Below are 20,150 nucleotides of genomic sequence, written 5' to 3'. Positions count from 1 at the left end.
AGAGTAATCAGACATTGGAATGGGTTGCCTGGGAATGTGGTGTATTCACCGTCCCTGGAGGTTTTTAAAATGGGACTGGATGTGGCACTTAGTGCCATGGTCTGGTAACCATGGCGGTGTTGGATCAAGGGTTGGACTTGATGATCTCAGAGGTCTTTTCCAACCTAGTCGATTCTGTTTTTCTGTGATTCATTCACTACTTCCCATCGGCAGTCAGGTGTTCAGCCATATCCAGGAAAGCAGGGCTCCATCACACATAATGGTTACTTGGGAAGACAAATGCCATAACTCCAAAATGTCTCTCCTTCATCCTTCTTTCTCCGCAGTTTAATTGCCAAGCACAGTGTCATATATGGAATATCCCTTTGTTGGGGTCAGCCATCCCAGCTTTTTCTCCTCCCAACTTCTTGCCCATCTCCAGCTTACTGGCTGGGGGGGTAGGGCAGAATGTGGAGAGAAAAAACATCGCTCAACACTGTGCAAGCACTCTTCAGCCAAAACATGGGTATGTTAACAACAGTGTCTTAGTCACAAATCTAAAACAGAGCACCATACAGGCTCCTATGAAGAAAATTAACTCCATCCCATCCAAAACCAGTACAAATCTCCATCCCTTTTTCCATATTATTTGCATCATATGCTTGGGTCCTACACTATCCAGTACATCCTCATTAACCACCACCCCTCCTTCCCATCCTTTAGTATACATACAGATATAATTCCCTTAGTGTGTGTGTCCCCCCTCGCCCCTTCAAAGTGTCCGTAAAACGTACATTCAGTTCATTTAGGGCTCCATCTGTTATAGTGGTCACTCAGAACAGGAGAGGTGGTGTGTTGTGTGGAGTTATTTGGCACCAAAGGCAGCTCATATTGTGTCCCTGATGCACTTGCACTGCTTTTAACAAAGCTCATCCACCACTAGTTCAGGTGGTCCCTGTTATATTACTACTCCTAGCATACAACTCAAATCATGGGTTACAACAGTTTAATCACATATCCATTAAAATCTACACCCCTGGTCCTTTTGGACCAGGCTATAGAATTTTACATTGCAATGAACTCCTTGCCCCTACTCTAGCATGGATTCTCCATGGCCTGTAGTCCCTTTGGAGGCATACCTGTTCTAGCATAGACTTATCCACAGACCAGCCACTTCAACTCTAGCTCATACTGGAGTTCCTCGACGTCCAGCACTCAACTGTGGAATGACTTCATTCAGACCATGATAGTCCACTGTTAGTCTCCACCCTCTACCACTTTTACAGGTCATATGTGTCGTATTAAATACGAGGACGACCATAGAAATAAAACTGGGCATCTTATGATGATGGCCTAAATTCATCTTTTATTCTCTTCATCCAGAATATTACATCTTGTCTTCACACAGTTGCACCCACACTCTGTCCTGTAGAATCTTACATACCAAACTTATTCTTAGCTCTGTTATCTATAATTTACCACTAGCCTTCACATATGATTGGATGTTCACCTCTTATTTACATTCTTTCCCATGCTGCTAGGCACTGCGGCCTTGCTGCATCCTCCAACACGTATGGATCTATTCAAGGGTCATTGCGTCTTGCTGATTACTCCTTGACTCTCCAATTGATGAATCAGCTTATGAAGGGGAACCAGGGAGTCTTGGTTGGTGCAATACTGCCACTAGTTCAATATCATGGTAGCAGTCTGCACCTGCTGCTTTTCAACACACAGCAAACCCACAACAGAAGGTCCTACAAGTGGCTGGGCAAGGTAGACAGCTGTTTAATCTTCTTTGCATCCATGGTAGCTACACCAAAGGCCCATCAGTACCCTTTCAGATCCTTGAAATACCCTCACCTGAAACAGTCTGTAACAAGGATACATGGAGTCTCCAGGTCAGTCACAAAAGGATACTTCTGTCACTTATTCCCTGTGAGGCTCACCTCAGCCTCAAACACAAATTGTTGGGATCCCCTTGTCACTCTAGAAATCCAGATGGGTTCCATCCCCTTGGACCTTAATGGCATTAGGGTACACTGTGCACCCATGTCTACCAAAACCTTATACTCCTATGGGTCTGATGTGCCAGGCCACTGAATCCACTCAGTCCAATAAAACCAGTTGACCCTTTCCTCTGCCTGACCTCTCTCTTTTTGGTTGGAGCATTCATTACCCAACTCCTGCAATTGCAAACCATTAGTCCCTTCATTAGGATCAGAAGGAAGATCAACCCTTCTACTGTGTCTGGAGAATTGCTCAACAGCAAACAGAGCATTAATCTTCTCTGGATAAAGCTTTTTTGGCTGCTGTTTTCCCTTGCAATTCATATATGTGGTCTATGCTTGAGGAAGGTGCAATGCTCCAGTTCCTCATGTCTTCCCTGTGGTTGCAGAGCTAGAACCACAGAGAGGCATATAGTGTGCACCCACAGTTCCCTTTCCCTTGAGCAGAGAAAGGTTGATTTCATACAGCACTCTTGACAGCTGAGACACCAGACTGTAGGGGTAAGGAGAAAGGGAGATTCTCTTCAAGTTGCTGGAACCGTTGGGACAGATTCTCCATTGCCCTGTAGGGTCGGTGAGGAAGAGAGATTCTCTTCAGAGCACCAGAGCTGGCAGACCAGTTTTTCCACAGTTGATGCATCAATGTCTGTCCATTATCACCAGGGTACTGGTGTACAATGTCGGTGCATTCCATATAAACTTCTACCACATGGACCACAAATACAGGACTTCATCCCGATCTTTGAAGGCCTGGTTATTGTCCAGGTTGCTGTAGGTCACCACCACCACTAAATCCCTCAGATATTGAATACCTTCCTCAGTCATGGTCCACTTGCCTCAGTAATTTACAAGACTTTCCTTGAAGGAATACCTTGTCTTCACACTTGACAGGAGCCACTTCCAGAGGCTGTGGATTGCTGCCTGTCTTTCTGTCCCTTTGTTGATTCCATGGTCCCTTGCTAGGGATCCCAGCTGCTGGTCTTCTCTACCTTCTATAATTCCTGACTGTTGGCCCTAATATCCCAGCATTGGAGCAACTAGGTGATAATTCGCTTGTCTGGTTGGTGACCATACTTTCCACATATCTCTCAGTTGACTCAAGGATAGAAACCAGGTGATGTCTGACTCATTTATGATTTCAGTCTCTTCCCTCTCCTGTTCTTGTGACTACTCCGCTACAGAACAGGTTGCCTCTTCTGATTCTTCCTCCTGCTCTCCCCTCAGGAGGAGTTTCTTCTACCCTTACTAAACAAGTGGACCTCTGCTTCCATTTTTTCTTCTTAATTATACAAACAACTGTTATAGTTGAGGGTTGAGTCTCTGGCTTAGCTACAGTGTCTGTTTGTATGTCCTAAGATCCAGAGACCCTCCTGAGCCCTTCAAGTGCTGAACAGAGGTTCAGTAGGGGTAGAGCAGGCCCCAGCACAGTGCTAGAAGTTGTGTCTCTGATATAGACAAGGTATCATTTCATCAAGTGCTCTGTCACTTCAGTAGCATTCCACACCTGTTCAGGTTTCAAGTCTCACACCATTGAGGGGGGGAACACTCTAGGTACCTGCCCAAGTTCTCCTATACACCTTGCCACCCATGACCCATGTGCCTCAGAGAACATCCCTGTCTGGCATTTCAAATGACTACCCTTTTGAACAGCCGAAATTATATTTACGACACATACCAATATAAACATTCTGGTTACTCAAGGATATCCCAGAAACCAAAGAGTCATTGTAACAAGGCAGAATACATCTACCACTGAGAAGAAGGTGGTGCCCTTCTTCGTTTCCCCCACAAAATGACTCTCAGAGAACAGGAAAAAAGTGTAATTGTTCATTTTCTCAGAGTTGGTTCCAAGAGTACTGGAACAACAGCAATGCATGGCACAAACACCAGATCAGGCTCAAGGACAGTGCTTTTACCATAGCTCTCCCAAACATAAATACAACAAAGTGATAAACAACACAGCAAACTTCAAAAGCCAACAGCAGCCATTAACAAGCACTAGAGTTAGGGGCAGAGCAAGAGATGGAGCATGTCATGGAGCAGACGATGTAACAAATAAACCAGTATCAAGAAAAACAAGTCAACACTGTGGCCAGTAAGAACAAGTAACAACTTGTTAAGCAATAACTAAACAGTTATAACAACTATAAATGTAGTCTAGCACACTCAGATCAAATCTGTTGCTATCTAGAACCTCTCAAGCCTCACATCAGGCTCCAGAAAGGATTGTCATGGGTTGACCCCAGGCAGCAACTAAGCCCCCCCCCTCCCCCAAGTTGCTTGTTGTCCTAGTTAAAGCAGCCAGGACCAGTTCATCATTGTGTGGGTATAACCCTCACCCTCTATGTCATTTTCCAGAAACTGTTAACAACAGACCATTTGCAGCAGCTGCCCAGAGCACACCTGACCCCTCAGGCTATAAGCTGAGTGTTAAGAGGCCTGTGAGATAGGAGGATGTCCCTGTCCTCACACCCATAACTCACCCCTTGTGGAACTCCCCACCCTGGGGGAGGTGCTGGGCATTCCTGCCTGAACCTGAGTGTATATAATCTTGGGGTCTTGGGACTTCTAGTACCACTCGTGGGATCCAGAGGAGGACCAGAACCTCGACCGGACTGCGACCACCACTCTCGACCGGATTGCAACCACCGCTCTCAACCAGACTGCAACCATCATTCACACCAACAGGTTCTTCCTCTCCTTTTACTTTTGAACTCAGGGGGCCCATGTGGGGCTCAGCACCGGGGCCAAGGAAAACCATTCTGTTCGTGCCCCAGGGTGCCAGGTTATACATCTGGGGTTTTGTGGGTTAAAACCAATTGTTCATTTGTATAATTGTATTTATTGTATTATTTTTATTAAATTGTAATTCTGACTTATAATCTCTTTTGAGTTGGGTTAATTTCTCCTGCTCGTTTGCCTTTAAACCAGCACACTTGTTCACTCCTCTTCAGCAGGATAGGGGAAAGAATCAGAAGGGCAAAAGCAAGAAAAACTCATAGGCCATCATAAAGACATTTGAATAGGTGAAGCTGTTCACACAAGCAAAACAAAATAAGGAATGCATTCATGACTTCCCATCAGCAGGTAGATGTCCATACACTTCCAGAAAAGCAGGGCCTCACCATGCATAAAAGTTTCTTGGGAAATATCCCTTTGGTCAGTTGGTGTTCAGCTGTCCTGTTGCATGCCCTCCCTACTCACCTTTTTTTCAGAGGGGGAAGGAACAGCAGGTAGCAGTTGAGTGACAGGAGGACAAAAAAAAAAAAAAAGGAAACCTATACACTGTGCAAATACTGTTCAACAGTAGCCAAAATACCAGCATGTTGACAGTGCTGTTTCAGTCACAAATCCAAAACACAGCACCATTCCAGCTTCTATGAAGAAAATTAACTACATCCCAGACAAAACCAGACCACAATGCAAAATTCAGAATTGTTTACATTAAAAGCTAATGTTAAAAAAGTGAAAGAAAACTGTTAGCACTACACACTTTTTATTCATTGGTTTCAGTCTAAACAAGTTAACTTTTTTAAAAAAGGGAAAGAATAACCTGTGCATCAATAGATAGAAGTAATAAAAGCAGGGTGTCATTCTACTGCCACCCATTTGTATTTTTAATGCTGTTAATAATTCCATCTCTTTTTCAGAGTAGGAGAACTGGAAAGAATTGGCAACTGACTCAAATATATACAATTGTCTGCTAACTAGTACTGTCCTCTACCTCTTTGTGGAGACAATATATTGATATTTAATTTTTTTTCTTCTTTCCCTGACCCCTTGGAGTCTGTTTTGCCCATGACAGTAATCCATGAAAGATCTCTCCCTGTCCTTATCTCAACCCATGAGCCTTTTGTTATGTTTTCTCTCCCCTGTGCAACTAAGGAAGGGGATAAGGATTGAGTGACTTGGTGGGCACCTGACATCCAACCAAGGTCAATCCACCACATTTGCAAAAAGCACAATTCATTCAAATGTTTTGGGTTTTTTCTCTGTACATATAGCAACCCTAAAGAATTTAGTCTTAATACTGATTAGTATAAGATAAACCAATAAGAACACTATGTAAACCACAAACAGGAATTTTCAAGTACAAATTTGAACAGAAGAGTGCAAACTTACGGAGGCAGTATCTCTGCAGCCATGAATATTTTCTCCACCAGTTCTGAAAGTATACTGAGTAGATGTGCCAAATTAGTGTTTACATCTTCATTTTTTTCTAACTTTGAAGGATTTAACTAAAACCAAAAGGGAAAAAGACTGAGTTTTGTCTCTTGAATAGAACTACGTATATAATTTGATAATATTACACACTGAATACTATTTCAAAATAAATATTCTACTGCTGTAGAAATCTCAGACTTGTATAGAACTTACAAATCTGTTTCAACGGCTAGCCAGGAAACTAATGTGAAAAAGCAATGTTTTTAAGCTCTAGTGCACTATGCTTTTAACAGCACAGACATTTAACACTATCCATAAGTACCCATCTTGTTCTGACTATGTATATTTTCATCTTTTAATCCAGTATTCTGAGGACACAGCCCTCCCCTTTCCATATTTAAGTTCAAGTGAAACAGAAGTTAGGATGGTTGTTTTAGAAATAAAGACAGGATCTAACACAAGCAGTTAATGTAAAGGAGTTTAAAAATTAAACTAAGTTCAGACATTGACTTCTAGTATATCTGGAGCTTAAAACAAGTTATTTACAGTAGGCCATTCAGTAACTGCTACAACAGAACCTACAACTGCTAAAGAATAAATACATAATTTAAAGACATTTGAATTTAAAAACTTATTTAAAAGTGATGCTATGAACATTGTTCAAGCTAACATTTAAAAAAACCTCATAATCAGTTTAGTTCCGGTATTGAAATTATTTCTGAAGGATTAATAAATTATTCTAAAGCAAACAACCAGTAGATCATCATTTCAACAAATTAAAATTTAAAAAAAACATAGTTCAAGTTATCACCTCACAGGACTGCTTGCTCTCCATTATCTTTAATATACTGTCTTTTAGTGCATGGTGAACAAAACGTGTTGCTGTGGCTTTCATATATTGCTCCATAAGTGTACTTGCTAAAGTGGTGGCACGAAACAAAGTAGTAGCTTCATCTGAAAAAAATAAAGTGTAAAGTTGGAAAAATGAGACAACAAAAAGCGGAGGAAGAAATAAGCTGCATTCACAGCTTGATATATGATGTAATTAAGGGAGGAGACAGAAACGAAGACATGGGAGCCCTTCTTCCCCAGAGTTTCAATTAATGTTAGTGTAATTAGTACAGTACCTTCCATGCTTATTTCCCTGTCATTTAGTGTTCGTAACAGTAGTGACTCAAGCTTTTCATGAAGAAAAATCTTCAGTAAAATGCCAGCCAACAGTGTTCTATCCTGTCCACAAACATGTGATAAGGCATAGACTACATGCATCTCTTTTTGGAGAATGAGCTGAAAGAAAACCGGAACAATATTCAGAAACTTGTGCTAACATAACAGTCACTACAAATACCACTTAGCAATGTCTGTTAGCGTTATTGAAATTTCTCTCAAACAACAGAGGAAGTGAATTTTGACAGAAAAACTGAGGAAATGAATTTAATACCTCTTTAAACTCACTGTACTCTTCTTCCGGCATGATCTTCTCCATAGAATATCTTGCTCGAACACGCAAAGATCCTGGCTCAATACCCTTCAGTGGTATATGGGAACTGAGTTGAAACCACTCATCCGTTGCATGTCCTTTCTGTAATCGGCTTAATTGGCAACGCATAAACACTTTAGGAAAAAAGCATTAAGTAAAACAGTGCTCGTAGTGAATAAAAAAAGGTTGTTTTCAGCACATCACCTTGCTTCATCAAAAGAATATTAATAAAAATGATCAAAATTTGTGCCACCAAATATATGGACAGATTATCTCTTAGATGGTTTAACAGACTCCTGAAAACTGAAGTTGACATATAAAGAATGCTGTAAATAAAGTATACCCAGAGTTTTCTTTTTAACACCCAAATAGGGGAAAAGCCCCTCTGCTCCCCCAGCTACCTAGCACACCTAGGCAACAATGTTTTGAAGCCTTGGGCTCATACCTCTATCAGATCTGCTCTTGAACCACTTTGTTACTATTTTTAGTATTTATTCTTAGTTTTACTACATCTATCCCAAATGTTGTCAGATGCATTTTTTTAACACTTTGAAACTCCCAAGTTTAAGGCTGTAACATTTTATGCAAAACATATAAAAATGCCTTCCCAGACAGCTTACTGCTCAAATAATAACCATATACAACAAAATCATTAATTCACTTTTTTTGGTGGTGTCGGTATCTTAAAATTGCTAAGCAATGATCTGCACCAGCCTATTCAACCATAATTGAAAGTCTGGTCTGACAGTAAGCTGCAGCAGACCCATGACCATTCCAAAATTAGCACGTGCCCTCCTGAAATAACTGTCTGGAACTTCCAAGCTTCCTCTTTTTCTGCAACTCTTGATGAAATCTACTTTTAATCAAGCCCCTCACATTTAAACGAAATAACTCCCAAAACCAAAAAAAATCCCACTCCTTCAAAAACTCAAAACAATCAAAACCACCATCACACACTTGTTTTTCACTTTTCTACAAAACCTATGAACAGTTCTAGTAGACTTTCCACTGCCCCAATTCAGCTGTACATTGGGACATCACTTGCATAATCAGAAAATGGAACAGAATGACATCACATTTTTAATATATATTTTATATTTCATATTCTTTGGAGTTGATGAATTGAAAAGGTAACTCATTCAAGTCAGTCAAGTAGTGGATAAACCAGTTTATCATCAACTTCTACTTATCACAAGCGTGGATTGGACTGTTTTTACACCAGATAATCAATTGACTTTCCCAATATATTTCCTCTGAGCAAAGCTTTCATGTCCTCAACTGATCAATGTGCTTTCTTTTTGTTTTGCTCGTGCATATAAGGCATGTATCTCATTGACAGAAACAGTGAGATATAGGATTTAGAATAATCTGGTGATTTAATTTTTCCTGTGGTTAATTAGTAGCACTTCCTAGCAATTATATAAATATTATAATCTTATTTTGATCTTAAAAGATTGAAACATCAATATATGGACTGCTGAATACTTGTTATCATAATTTATATTCCAAAACTTTAAAGGAACACTTTCTGCTACTTAGCAAGGTATATTTAACTATTAGGCTATGTTCAATAAGAGACTGCCATTAGTTGAGAATTTAAGGATGTTCACACTTTGCAGTCTAGCACATTATAATAGAATAACAAATATAAAGAAAAACCCCAGAAAGTTTATCCCTTCTCTGCAAGCACAGTTAATAGCTATATACAACAACCTTGAACCAAGAATATTGTATGTGATGAACATTAGCAAAAAAAAAAGGTAAACCTGAGGTTTCTAAATGGTTTATTCGCAAATAAAGATAAGTGATTAATATTTAGTAACGAGTTTATATTTTGATGATTGATAATTATAATCTGGAAATCAAACTTAAAATGATTCAAACTTATGTTTTCTTCAGAATGGAAATGAACTTAAATTTACAAAGAAGCCTTTGTTGAGCCCAACCAGAACCAACCAACCAAACCCCAAAAAACATTTACAATTACTGATTCAGAATAAAAGCTTATTTAAATGTTGACAAAGAAGAAATTAATCAATGATGAACATATTAAATCCTGGCTTTCCAACCCACAGCTCACTCACATGTTAGCACAATCCATTTACAAGGCAGTGAGGAGTTGTTAAGGACTGAAACCTCTTACACTTTGTTCTTCAAATAAGGGGCTGCCAACATCTTATTTTTCATATTTAGTGTTGGTAGACAGTATGTTGTTACTACCATTAACAAGTACCTGATAGGCTCCATAGTTTCTCCCCCTTGTTCAAAGTCCACCCATGTTGATACAAGAGTACTTACGTACAGTACTTAATATGTTTAGCACATATTGCCTGAAGAATAAGGGACAGAAGGAACCAAGTATATAACCTGCCATAGTAGGCTTATTTCCCACTGTCACAGAAGTGATATATGTGTATCACAGTGACATTTTTTGTCCTTCAGCTGCATATTCTCAAATAACTTAAAAACCAAGCTGTGGCACTACTGCAATTACAAACTATCTGAAAGAGACAAAGGCAAGGCACCCTTGCAACCCAGAAAGCCAATTGTATCCTAGGTTGCATAAAAAACAGCATGGCCAGCAGGTCGAGGGAAGTGATTCTCCCCCTCTACTCTGCTCTCATGAGACTCCACATAGAGAGAGTACTGTGTTCAACTCTGGGGCCCCAAGCATAAAAAGGACATGGACCTGCTGGAGCAGGTCCTGAGGAGGCCACAAAGATGATCAGGAGCTGGAGCAGCTCCCCTATGAGGAAAGGCTGAAAGTTGGGATTGCTTAACCTAGAGAAGGCTCTGGGAAGACCTTATAGCAGCCTTCCAGTACTTAAAAGGAGCCTACAGGAATAATGAAGACTCTTTATCAGGAAGTGTAGAAATAGGACAAGGGGTAATGGCTTTAAACTGAGAGTAGATTTAGATTGGATATTAGGAAGAAATTCTTAATTGTGAGGGTGGTGAGGCAGGTGGAACAGGTTGCCCAGAGAAGTAGTGGATGCCCCATCCCTGGAAGTGTTCAAGTCTAGGTTGGATGGAGCTCTGAGAAACTTGGTCTAGTGAAAGCTGTCCCTTCCTACGGTAGAGGGGTTGGAACTAGATGATCTTTGAGGTCCCTTCCAACCCAAGCCATTCTACAATTCTATGACATAGCCAGGATAGTTGACCCAAACTGACCAAAGGGATATCCCATAACACATGGTGTTGTGCTCAGAAATACTAAGAAGAATACTAAACTAAGAAAAAGGAGGAGCGGGGCATTTATTATTAAGACACTTGTCTTCCAAAGCAAGCACTATGCATACTGAAAGCTCTACTTCCCAGGAAGTGACTGGACATTGCTTGCTGATGGGAAATAGAGAATTAATCTTCTTTTCCTTTGCTTCTGCATGCAGCCTTTGCTTTTCTTTGTTAAACTGTCTTTATCTTGACCCATGAGTTTTTCATCTTATTTTCTCCCCCTGTCCCATTGAGGAGGGGGAGTGAGAGAGCCACTTGGTGGGCACCTGGCAACCAGCCAAGGTCAACTTACCACAAATACTGAAAAAATATAGACCTCACATTACTCCTACTTCAGAGCAATCCACATTTAATAACTGTGGCTACAAAGGAGAAATGTTCAGAGAGGTAACCAACCTGTTTTCCTGCTTTTGGAGGTTTAGGCAACATAGCACACAGGCAAGTTGGATAAGCTCTGCCAGGGGAGGTTTAGGTTGGATATTAGGAAGAAATTCTTTACAGAGAGGATAATCAGGCATTGGAATGGGCTGCCCAGGGAGGGAGTGGATTGTCCGTCCCTGGAGGTTTTTAAGATGAGAGTGGATGTGGTACTCAGTGCCATGGTCTAGTAACCACGGCGGTAGTGGATCAAGGGTTGTACTTGATCTCAGAGGTCCTTTTCAACCCGACTAATTCTATGATTCTATGATAAGGTCTTGTTAAGCTCAGTTTTTCTCCTCATATACTTCAAATATTTAATAGGGATGGGGATGTAGGCAGAGATGTTTGTTAATTCAAGTTGATAGGGTCTATTCCTTATCCCAAAATGAAAGGACTTTAAGAGTCTACCTAACTATGATCAAGAAACATTGCCAATCCTCTTGACCTAGATAAGAAAGGGATCTATAACCTTCCACCAGTTGGATACATCTACAAGTAGCACAGTCTCCTTAATCTGCACAGAGAGAAAGAAACTAAAAAAACACTTTAAAAGAAGTTATCAAAGTATTCCATTCATGAATTATCCTTTGAAAGGGTCTTGTACTAACCAAAGTTTTGGACCAAATAAAGAATTTTCTAGCTCAAATGCATAGAAACCATGCAATAACACAGCAATTAGAAAGTCCTTCTGTCTGTCAAATGAAACACATCTTTTTTTCCTTCTGCTATGCAGAAAAATTTCTAGCTAGAGGAAAGTGCAACAGTTTTGAAATTGAATTAGGTTTGGCAAGAGCATTCAGTCTTCATAGTAATTCTTCTACTTTGGTCAAAGTTTCCTTACAAATCTCTTCTCTGAGAGGAAAAAAAAAAGAAATTAAGACATGAGACAAACAACAGACCAGTAACACAATACATGCAAACCAAAACCAACAGCAACAGATTATAAATACTGTGCTAGGCTTTGGGACAGGTCTGAACACAAAAGTACTTGGAACAACTCTTGGGTGAGAGGGTGTCTGCTCTGCAGGCAACAGAGGAGGCAAAAGGATGAAGTTACAAGACAGTTGTGATGGGAAAGAAAATATCTTGAAAACCAAAAAACCACATTGTGTGGCTCAGAATTCAAGTGTGGGTTTTTGGGTGAGGGTTTGTTTTGGTGAGCTGGGTTTTTTTTGGGGGGAGGGGTTGTTCTTTTTTGAAAGTTGATAAGTCTTACCATCTTGCTAGTAGTTTTCTGGAATAGAAAAATAGAAACAAAACAGCTGAAGAAGCTGTGTACATAACAGGAGGAAAGTAAATTCCTGGGAACACAGATAAGATAGAATAAGGGTAAAAACAGGATGCTACAAGGACTGAGGCAAATTTTGTTCTACAGACTGTCAAGTTGGAATTTTTTTTTTTTCAAGTTAGGAAAGTACTACTGTTCTTCCCTCTTTCTCACTGGAAGCAACAAAAATCACAAAAGTAATTCCACACAGTTGGGCTTAAAACAAAATAAAGAAATTAATGAAATTTAACATTGTATGAAGGAGATTAATTCTGACATCTGCTCTTTTTTTTTTCGTTTGAAAAAACGAAATGGTCACAGTATAACACAATAGGTATACTGGAATACAGATAGATAGAAAAGCCATCAGATACTATTTTACTACTAAAAGACATGCAGGTTCTTATTGTAAAAACATTCGAGTCAGTAATAGACATCTAAAACATACCAATACAGCTGTGTGATAGTCGCAGAATATACTTAATTCTCTTGTGACAATATTTGACAGAGCAATGAAAACTGTATTCATTGTTGCAATATATATGCATCTTTTACATAAAAATACTTACATATATCTGGATCTTTACTTTTCTTTGTTTTGTTACTAAGACTTATCTCAAATCTATTAATATCAGATGAAAGATCGCTGAGGGAAAAGACAAAAAGCCTCAATTAATACTATACTTGACCAATACTTAAATTTATTCCAAAGTTATTTCAATCCTGAGTTCTCATGACCAGCAAAAGACAATCATATTAACAAAGATACTTAGATGCATACATAAAGTTCTATCCATGCATTTGTGACTCCTGTATAACCATGCATACAGTACTTTTTAAAAGCATACACAAAGTAGTACAGTGCAAAGAATCTTAAATGCAATGCAACTTTCAAGTGAAATTCACTAATTCAATAAGAGTAAAACTTACTCAAAGACAAATTCTTCTGACCATACAGGGTTCTGTCCTTCCCTGATATGTGTTTTTGCTACCTGGACACTGTTCAGGTAGATGTTACAATACGGATTAGTAAAATGTTTTACTGGGAGCGTATGAGCTTCTTCTACATGCAAAATAAGACTGCTGACCTAAAGAAAATACACAACATTTATTTATTTATTTAAGAAAGAATGGAATCCCCCCCTGTGAAGGCTTAATGTTAAGGAATAATGAAACAAGATTTTAAGAAACACCAGGGACAAATTAAGAGCAACAACTTGAAAATAAACCTCCAGCACCATAATTTTAACTTATTTTTTACTTTCAAAACCATCATTTTAAGATTTGTAAATACTAACTTTTCTATGCATAGAAAATTCTACTGAAGTCAAAGACTTGTATCTTAAGTAAGAACCATGGACAAATCCAAACGCAATGCTATATTTCGTGCTTTCCTAACAGATTAGGCTCAAGTGGAATTAGCAGTATGCCCTGGAAGCCAAGAGGGTAAACCACATCCTGGGGTGTGTCAAATAAAGCATAAGCAGCTGGTTAAAAGAGACAATTATCACTCCGTATTTAGCATTGGGGCAGCCTCACCTTGAGTATTGTGTGCAGTTCTGGGCCCCACAATTTAAAAAGGATGTAAAGGTCCTTGAATGTGCCCAGATGAGGGCAACAAAGCTGGTGAAAGGGCTGGAATAAATGTCCTGTGAGGAGTGGCTGAGGACTCATTTTGTCTAGTTTGGAGGGAAGGAGGCTGAGGAGCAACCTCATTGCTCTCTTCAGCTTCCAGAGGAGGGGAAGTGGAGAAGGAGATGCTATCCAATGATAGGACATGTGTGAATGATTCAAAGTTGTGCCAGGGCAGGTTCAGACGACATTAGGAAACATTTCTTTACCGAGAGGGTGGTCCAACACTGGGAACAGGTTTTTCCTAGAGAGGTAGTCAATGTCTCAAGCCCGTCAGTGTTCAAGAGGCATTTGGATGATGCCCTTAATACTATGCTTTAACTTTTGGTCAGCCCTGAATTGATCAGGGTGTTGGACTGGGTGATCATTTTAGGTCACTTTCAACTAAAATATTATAATCTATTCTATTCTAAACAACAGTAGATTGTATAAACCTCCCTTGTTTAACACACTACACTGTTTTCTCCCTAAGGAAGATATTAGTCCGTACCATAGATTCTCAAAATAAGAGCACTTGAAAACTCAAAAAATGAGAAGTGAACATTCTGAACTCATTTACATTAAATACATTTTAAATAGTCTACTATTTCACAAACTTCTGAATTGCATGTAATTCATAGCTTAATCAAATATCTACTGATATCAACTGAAGTAAATTTAGTCAAATACAGGAAATATCATACTTGATCAGGTCAATATTTCATTTAAATCCAAACATTCAGTATCAGAAATTTCAAAGGACAGTTCGAGAAACCCTGAAACTAATATAACTTCTGTAAGACAGTCATGGAAGTATGATTTTTGATCTTTATACACTTAATCTACCTTGATTATTCATGCTTTTTATACTTTTCGCCTCTCTAAATAGTCCAATACTTGCCACACTTATTTCCTTGGAAATTATTTTACTCATTTCAGTCTATAATGAAAATAATTTTCTCAAATTCTTTATACATTTAAGATGATCAAAACTAACTGTATCCTAAATGAGAATGCCATAAATATTAAATTGCATCTATCTTCTATACTATTCCTTCATGCAGCCTAATATTAGCTTTGTGTTTGCAAGTGCAGAATTATTTCAGATGATCACTCTGTAGGTGCTTCGCTTTTTTGGCTCCCAACCAATTTTTTCTTCCAGTTCATATATCAATTGACCTAATTTAGTTTAGTCCTTCAGAAGTATTCAATCACCTTTAATGTTGACCACAGAATAATTCTGCGTTTCCTAAAAAAAAATAATAAAATGTATTCCTTTTCCTATAGACTGGTAAAACAGCTACTTCCAACATTATAGCATTCAAAGATAACAGGGATTCTTGATTCCTGTTATTCTTCAATCATCACTTACACAGTCATTTACGAATATCTCTCCTTTACCTCTGAAAGAAATTCTGGCCACAACAGTACTCTCAAGAAACCAAAAGAAATTATGCCATAGTCACAGTTCAGCACGTATTTGTCACTGAAAAATGAATAATATTAGTTATATTATTTTGGTTACATGTGACATAAGTCTGTCAAATCTGCTGAATTGTAAGAGTAAGACAATACAAATGCTGAATTGTTGACACTTTTACTCAAATGTGATCAGAAATTAATACCTAGCAAAGCATCTGCCAATTGCCTAAAAACCATTTTGTTTTTTGTGTATAGGTATTATAATGGAGTGGAAGTCATTCCCGTTGCTTTATCAAAGGTACTGCATAACTCCAAGAAAAAGAAAGTACATTCGGGATTTACTATTGTTGAATGGAAAATTCTGAGATATATCATCATCATTTTGCAACAAGGAGGCAACCTCTCTCCCTCTCCCCCCATATCTATATAGCTTCACCTGACGTAGGCGTTTATTTGACATCCCTGGACTGTTTTTTCTTAAACTGCAAAACATCTGCAGAGCCTTCATCCAGTCCTAAGAGATAAAGGCACAAAATAGTGTAACAAAAAGTCAGATTCAGCTTAGTAGTGGTAGCAGTAGAACTGACATATCAAAAAGTATCTGAAGTTGTTTCTTAAGCTTAAAAAGAACCAATTTATATGCAACTCAAAGTATGAAAATTTGAGTAGTAAAACAAAATTCATATAGGTCTCAGTAAAGCTAAATAGACATTTGCAAATCTGAAAGTTTCTCTTTTAGAGATATCAAACATTACTAATGGATATAGAGTGTGACCTTTATCAATTTTCCAGATTAGTCAAATAAAAAACGGTATGTAAAATGAAGCAAGACTTGGATGTTTCTGAGAAAATAACAAAGTCAAACTTTTCTGATCGTTCTCTCCTCTATTTTTATATGCAGTTGTATTTACTCCATATGCTTCAAACAAAAAACAAAGCAGCATGAACAGAAAAACACTGAAAAGTATAACCTTCACCCCCATTATCCCTCCTCACAAATACATAAAGCATAGTAGATACTTGGGAAGGTGGAAGATGTTATAGCCACATTTCTCATGTTTTCACATGCCACCCCCTCAAATTTTTTAAGTTCTCATGAAGCATGAAATTTGGGTTTTGACTAACATTCATAAAGATATAGCTCAAATATCTGCTACCTACTCTCAAAGTACAATTTAATTTTTAAAATATAGGTACTTTCTATATTGTAGCTATTCTCAGGTAAACCACTTTGGGAGTAAAGTTTAGGCTTTCGAAACCTTCCACAAAAGGAGGAACTGTCAACTATGCATCAAATTTTTATTAGCTTGCTTTCTTATTCAAATAAGAAAAAGCAAATAGAGAACCATAGAACTTACTAAACACTCTAAATTAATCTAAATATTTCCTAGATACAGTCATCTTTATTCCCCCTGGTAACAGGAAAACCTATCCCCTTAAAGTTCACAGCAGCAAGTATGAACAATGCACCATAGTACACATAATGACACTAGCATATGAGGCTAACACTCTACATTACATTCACTTAATGGTTTGTACAAACCTCAGACAACATGCAATCCATTGGAGAGCTGCTTTGATATTTACCACATTATATGAAAACCATCAAATTTTTCTTAGTATGCCAACAAAACTATTCTTCTGTGAAATTTTACAAAGTACAGACAGCTGTAACTTCTGAGAACAGAAGCATCAGTAAAACATCTGACTTACTGAACCAGAATCATTTTATATAAGAAATCCCAGTATTCTGTATAAATGCAGTGAACATCTTAAGTGTTTAGCAAATCTTAAAGCAGATTAAACCAAATGTTCAGAAAACAGGACAGGATATTCTGCCTGTCCCGACAATATTCTGCCTACTACACATTCTAAATAGAATCAAATGCATTCTTAAATAAAATCAAATGCATAGCTTAACTTCTGACACAAAATGTCTATTTCAGAGCTCTGGAATACCAAAATAATTTCATGAATAAGAACATAGTCACATCTTCCATATGCTCTCCTATTGGTGACTTTTAGAGAATTAAACTCCATTGTTACATTTCTTAATCAGTAAACATTAACTGTTAGAGAGTTAATAACTGATACCAATGTAAAACACAACCCCCCCTTATTTTTTGTGCAAGATCAGAGCCTAAGACCCTAAAGAATGACTGAGTTATGAACAGGAAAATGGCTTGACAGATTTTGATTGGTGGGCATACCTGCATTAGCACTTTTGTTCTTATCAGGAATGTGCTCTTGAAGCAAAATTCCCACTTACCATGCTCTGGTTCATTACTTGGAAAAGTGTTGGAGAGCAAACAATTATTTTTGCATTGAACTTCTCCAAAATATATTCTCCAGAAATATCTAATGGAAACTAATGGAAGTTCAGTCTATAGGACCAGACTAGAAATTGTCCAAAGTAGAATCACTAATGCATAGGTAATGTAGGTGCTGGATTATCAGCACTAACTATATCCCTTACAGATCTGCTACTTTTGCGTGGTAATATATGCTAATGTAGACATAGCCACCATCTGTTGCACGTTGGCTTTCTATTAGAGAAGGATAGTATCATTAAACACTACAAAACAAAAAATTGCTTTTAAAATTATATTTACCAACAAAAGCTCTCACCTGTACTTGTTCCGGAGTTTCTCCTGCAAAGTAAAAGATGTAATGCTCTTCACTGAAGTGCTGAACTACTATCTGAAAACAGTTTGGCCTTAAAAACAAACAAAACAAAAATGTTGGGAAAAAACCAAGAAAAGTCTCTACATGCTTCAAAAGTGCATTTTGGTTGGAATGAATTATGTAATTTCAACAAAACTGCACTGCAGTTCACCTAGTTTGCTTCAGAATATTTAAGAAACTTGGAATAGTTTGTATTGAATATGCATGTACCCTGACTTACAGTTGAGGCAAAATGCACCTGATAACATTAACAAGTCTTTTATGAGGACTATTCACCACAAACATTTTAAATTATGTACAGATTCAGCATTAGATTCAAACCACTTAATCATGCATTATGTATTTACTGTTTTAGGAGTTCAGGAAACTATATTAACATAAGGAATTCTTTATCTGAATGTATTCCACAGCTCCCACAACCAATAAAACATATAGTGGATCATGATCGAATATATGTCATATAAACTTTTAAAACTTTAAATGTGATTATAACATCTTTGCCATTTTATGTGCACACTTGATTCACAGTCTTCCACACATTACCTTCAAGGGAATTTGGCTCTCCCAAACAGAGTTACATGAAGGATCTTGCTTCACTTGCAAATGATATTTCAGTCTTCCCCTCATCCACTGACTAAGTAATTACTGGCATGGCATTTTGTGGTCATGCCCACAGGAGGATTGAGGAGGGGATCAAGAAGTAGCTGGGTCAGGGGCTACTCAAATTATTGTCAAAGACATGCAAAGCTACAGCCCTCACTGTACTTCTGAGAAAAGGGGAAAAATATTTTAAGTAGGTGGTAAAAACTACAAGAGGAATTTTGTCTCAACTACAGTTCTTCATCAATAGCTTTCCCAAGCAGGTGCAATCATACATCTCCTTCTACCAACACTTTCAGTGTTACTTATTATCTGAATACATTTTAACCCATGGTAAAGTGTTTCTTAGAAGCTGCTCAACAGTCACCATTAACCAAAACATTCCCTGTTTACAGTGTCTGCCAAAGCTTCACGCATAATTGTGAACTTTCATGAGGAACATATAAATACAGATTTTTTTAAATGGTACTCTCATATCTATGGCTCCTCATTGCAATAGTTGTGCAGATTTTTCAAAATGATTGAGAAATGTATAAAAATCAGATGGTACAAGAACAACAGATCTTTGCAGCTTAAGAAATGCCACTAATTTTAAACATCTATCTTTGTATTATCTCTGTGAAAAGACTTAAAGTTGATTAAAGACTTTTAATAAATGTTAAGATGCATGGAATAACCAGAGTTTCTGTTTAATGTTTTTCTATCTGTTATGAAAAAATAACATTTGCAGGAGTAAATGCATCTTTTTCTTCTATATCCCACAGGACCACACATTTTTTTGTAATTAACAATGAAAAAAAAGTGTGATCTCTGATCTTAGTAATCAATGATACCAGGAAGTGGTTTGATTCTCAACATCTTTGCCAATAATCCCATCACTTGCAGTTGACATATTTAGTACAGTAAGTGAAATTGAGAAAATGCTCTCCTGCAAAAATAATTTTTAAAATGTTTGCTTATATGAAATAACTTTTTGCTCTAACATTGGTCTAATCTGATTCTTATTGATTCCTAAATAGAAAAGCACTGATATGTTATCTAACTAATTTAACTTTCTAATATCTGTCAACAAAAGAATGCAGATCTTTTGGAACTGACAAAGTTCTTGATCTTATCAATTCTTGGTTCAATAGGATTAAAACACTCAATACAGTTGTTTTGTGATCTTTTTAATGTCTATAATACATGTGGAACAATTAATACACAATATTGAAAAATGACAGTGCAAAATACCAAATTGTTATCCCATCATATTACATGAGAAAATCTTCAGACTAAGTTC

The 20,150-nt window shown here is 37.8% G+C and overlaps 1 protein-coding gene across 4 annotated transcripts in view; it reads right to left on the bottom strand.

Moving 5' to 3' along the window:
• LOC126650134 (ras GTPase-activating protein 1-like) overlaps positions 1–20,150 on the bottom strand; it is a 140,600-nt gene that overhangs the window by 76,455 nt on the left and 43,995 nt on the right. For all 4 annotated transcript variants that reach the window (XM_050334601.1, XM_050334600.1, XM_050334603.1 and 1 more), the window contains 8 exons: positions 18,212–18,299; positions 16,020–16,097; positions 13,481–13,638; positions 13,120–13,196; positions 7,591–7,763; positions 7,277–7,436; positions 6,961–7,103; positions 6,108–6,223 (listed from right to left, as the gene is read on the bottom strand). In XM_050334601.1, coding sequence (XP_050190558.1) covers positions 6,108–6,223; positions 6,961–7,103; positions 7,277–7,436; positions 7,591–7,763; positions 13,120–13,196; positions 13,481–13,638; positions 16,020–16,097; positions 18,212–18,299 — 993 coding nt within the window. The remainder of the gene's footprint in view (positions 1–6,107; positions 6,224–6,960; positions 7,104–7,276; positions 7,437–7,590; positions 7,764–13,119; positions 13,197–13,480; positions 13,639–16,019; positions 16,098–18,211; positions 18,300–20,150) is intronic.

This window comes from Myiozetetes cayanensis, unplaced genomic scaffold (genome assembly GCF_022539395.1).
Source record: "Myiozetetes cayanensis isolate MyiCay16 unplaced genomic scaffold, myiCay2020 scf56, whole genome shotgun sequence".
Classification (NCBI taxonomy): domain Eukaryota; kingdom Metazoa; phylum Chordata; class Aves; order Passeriformes; family Tyrannidae; genus Myiozetetes; species Myiozetetes cayanensis.
This window is presented reverse-complemented; position numbering and strand designations above follow the sequence as displayed.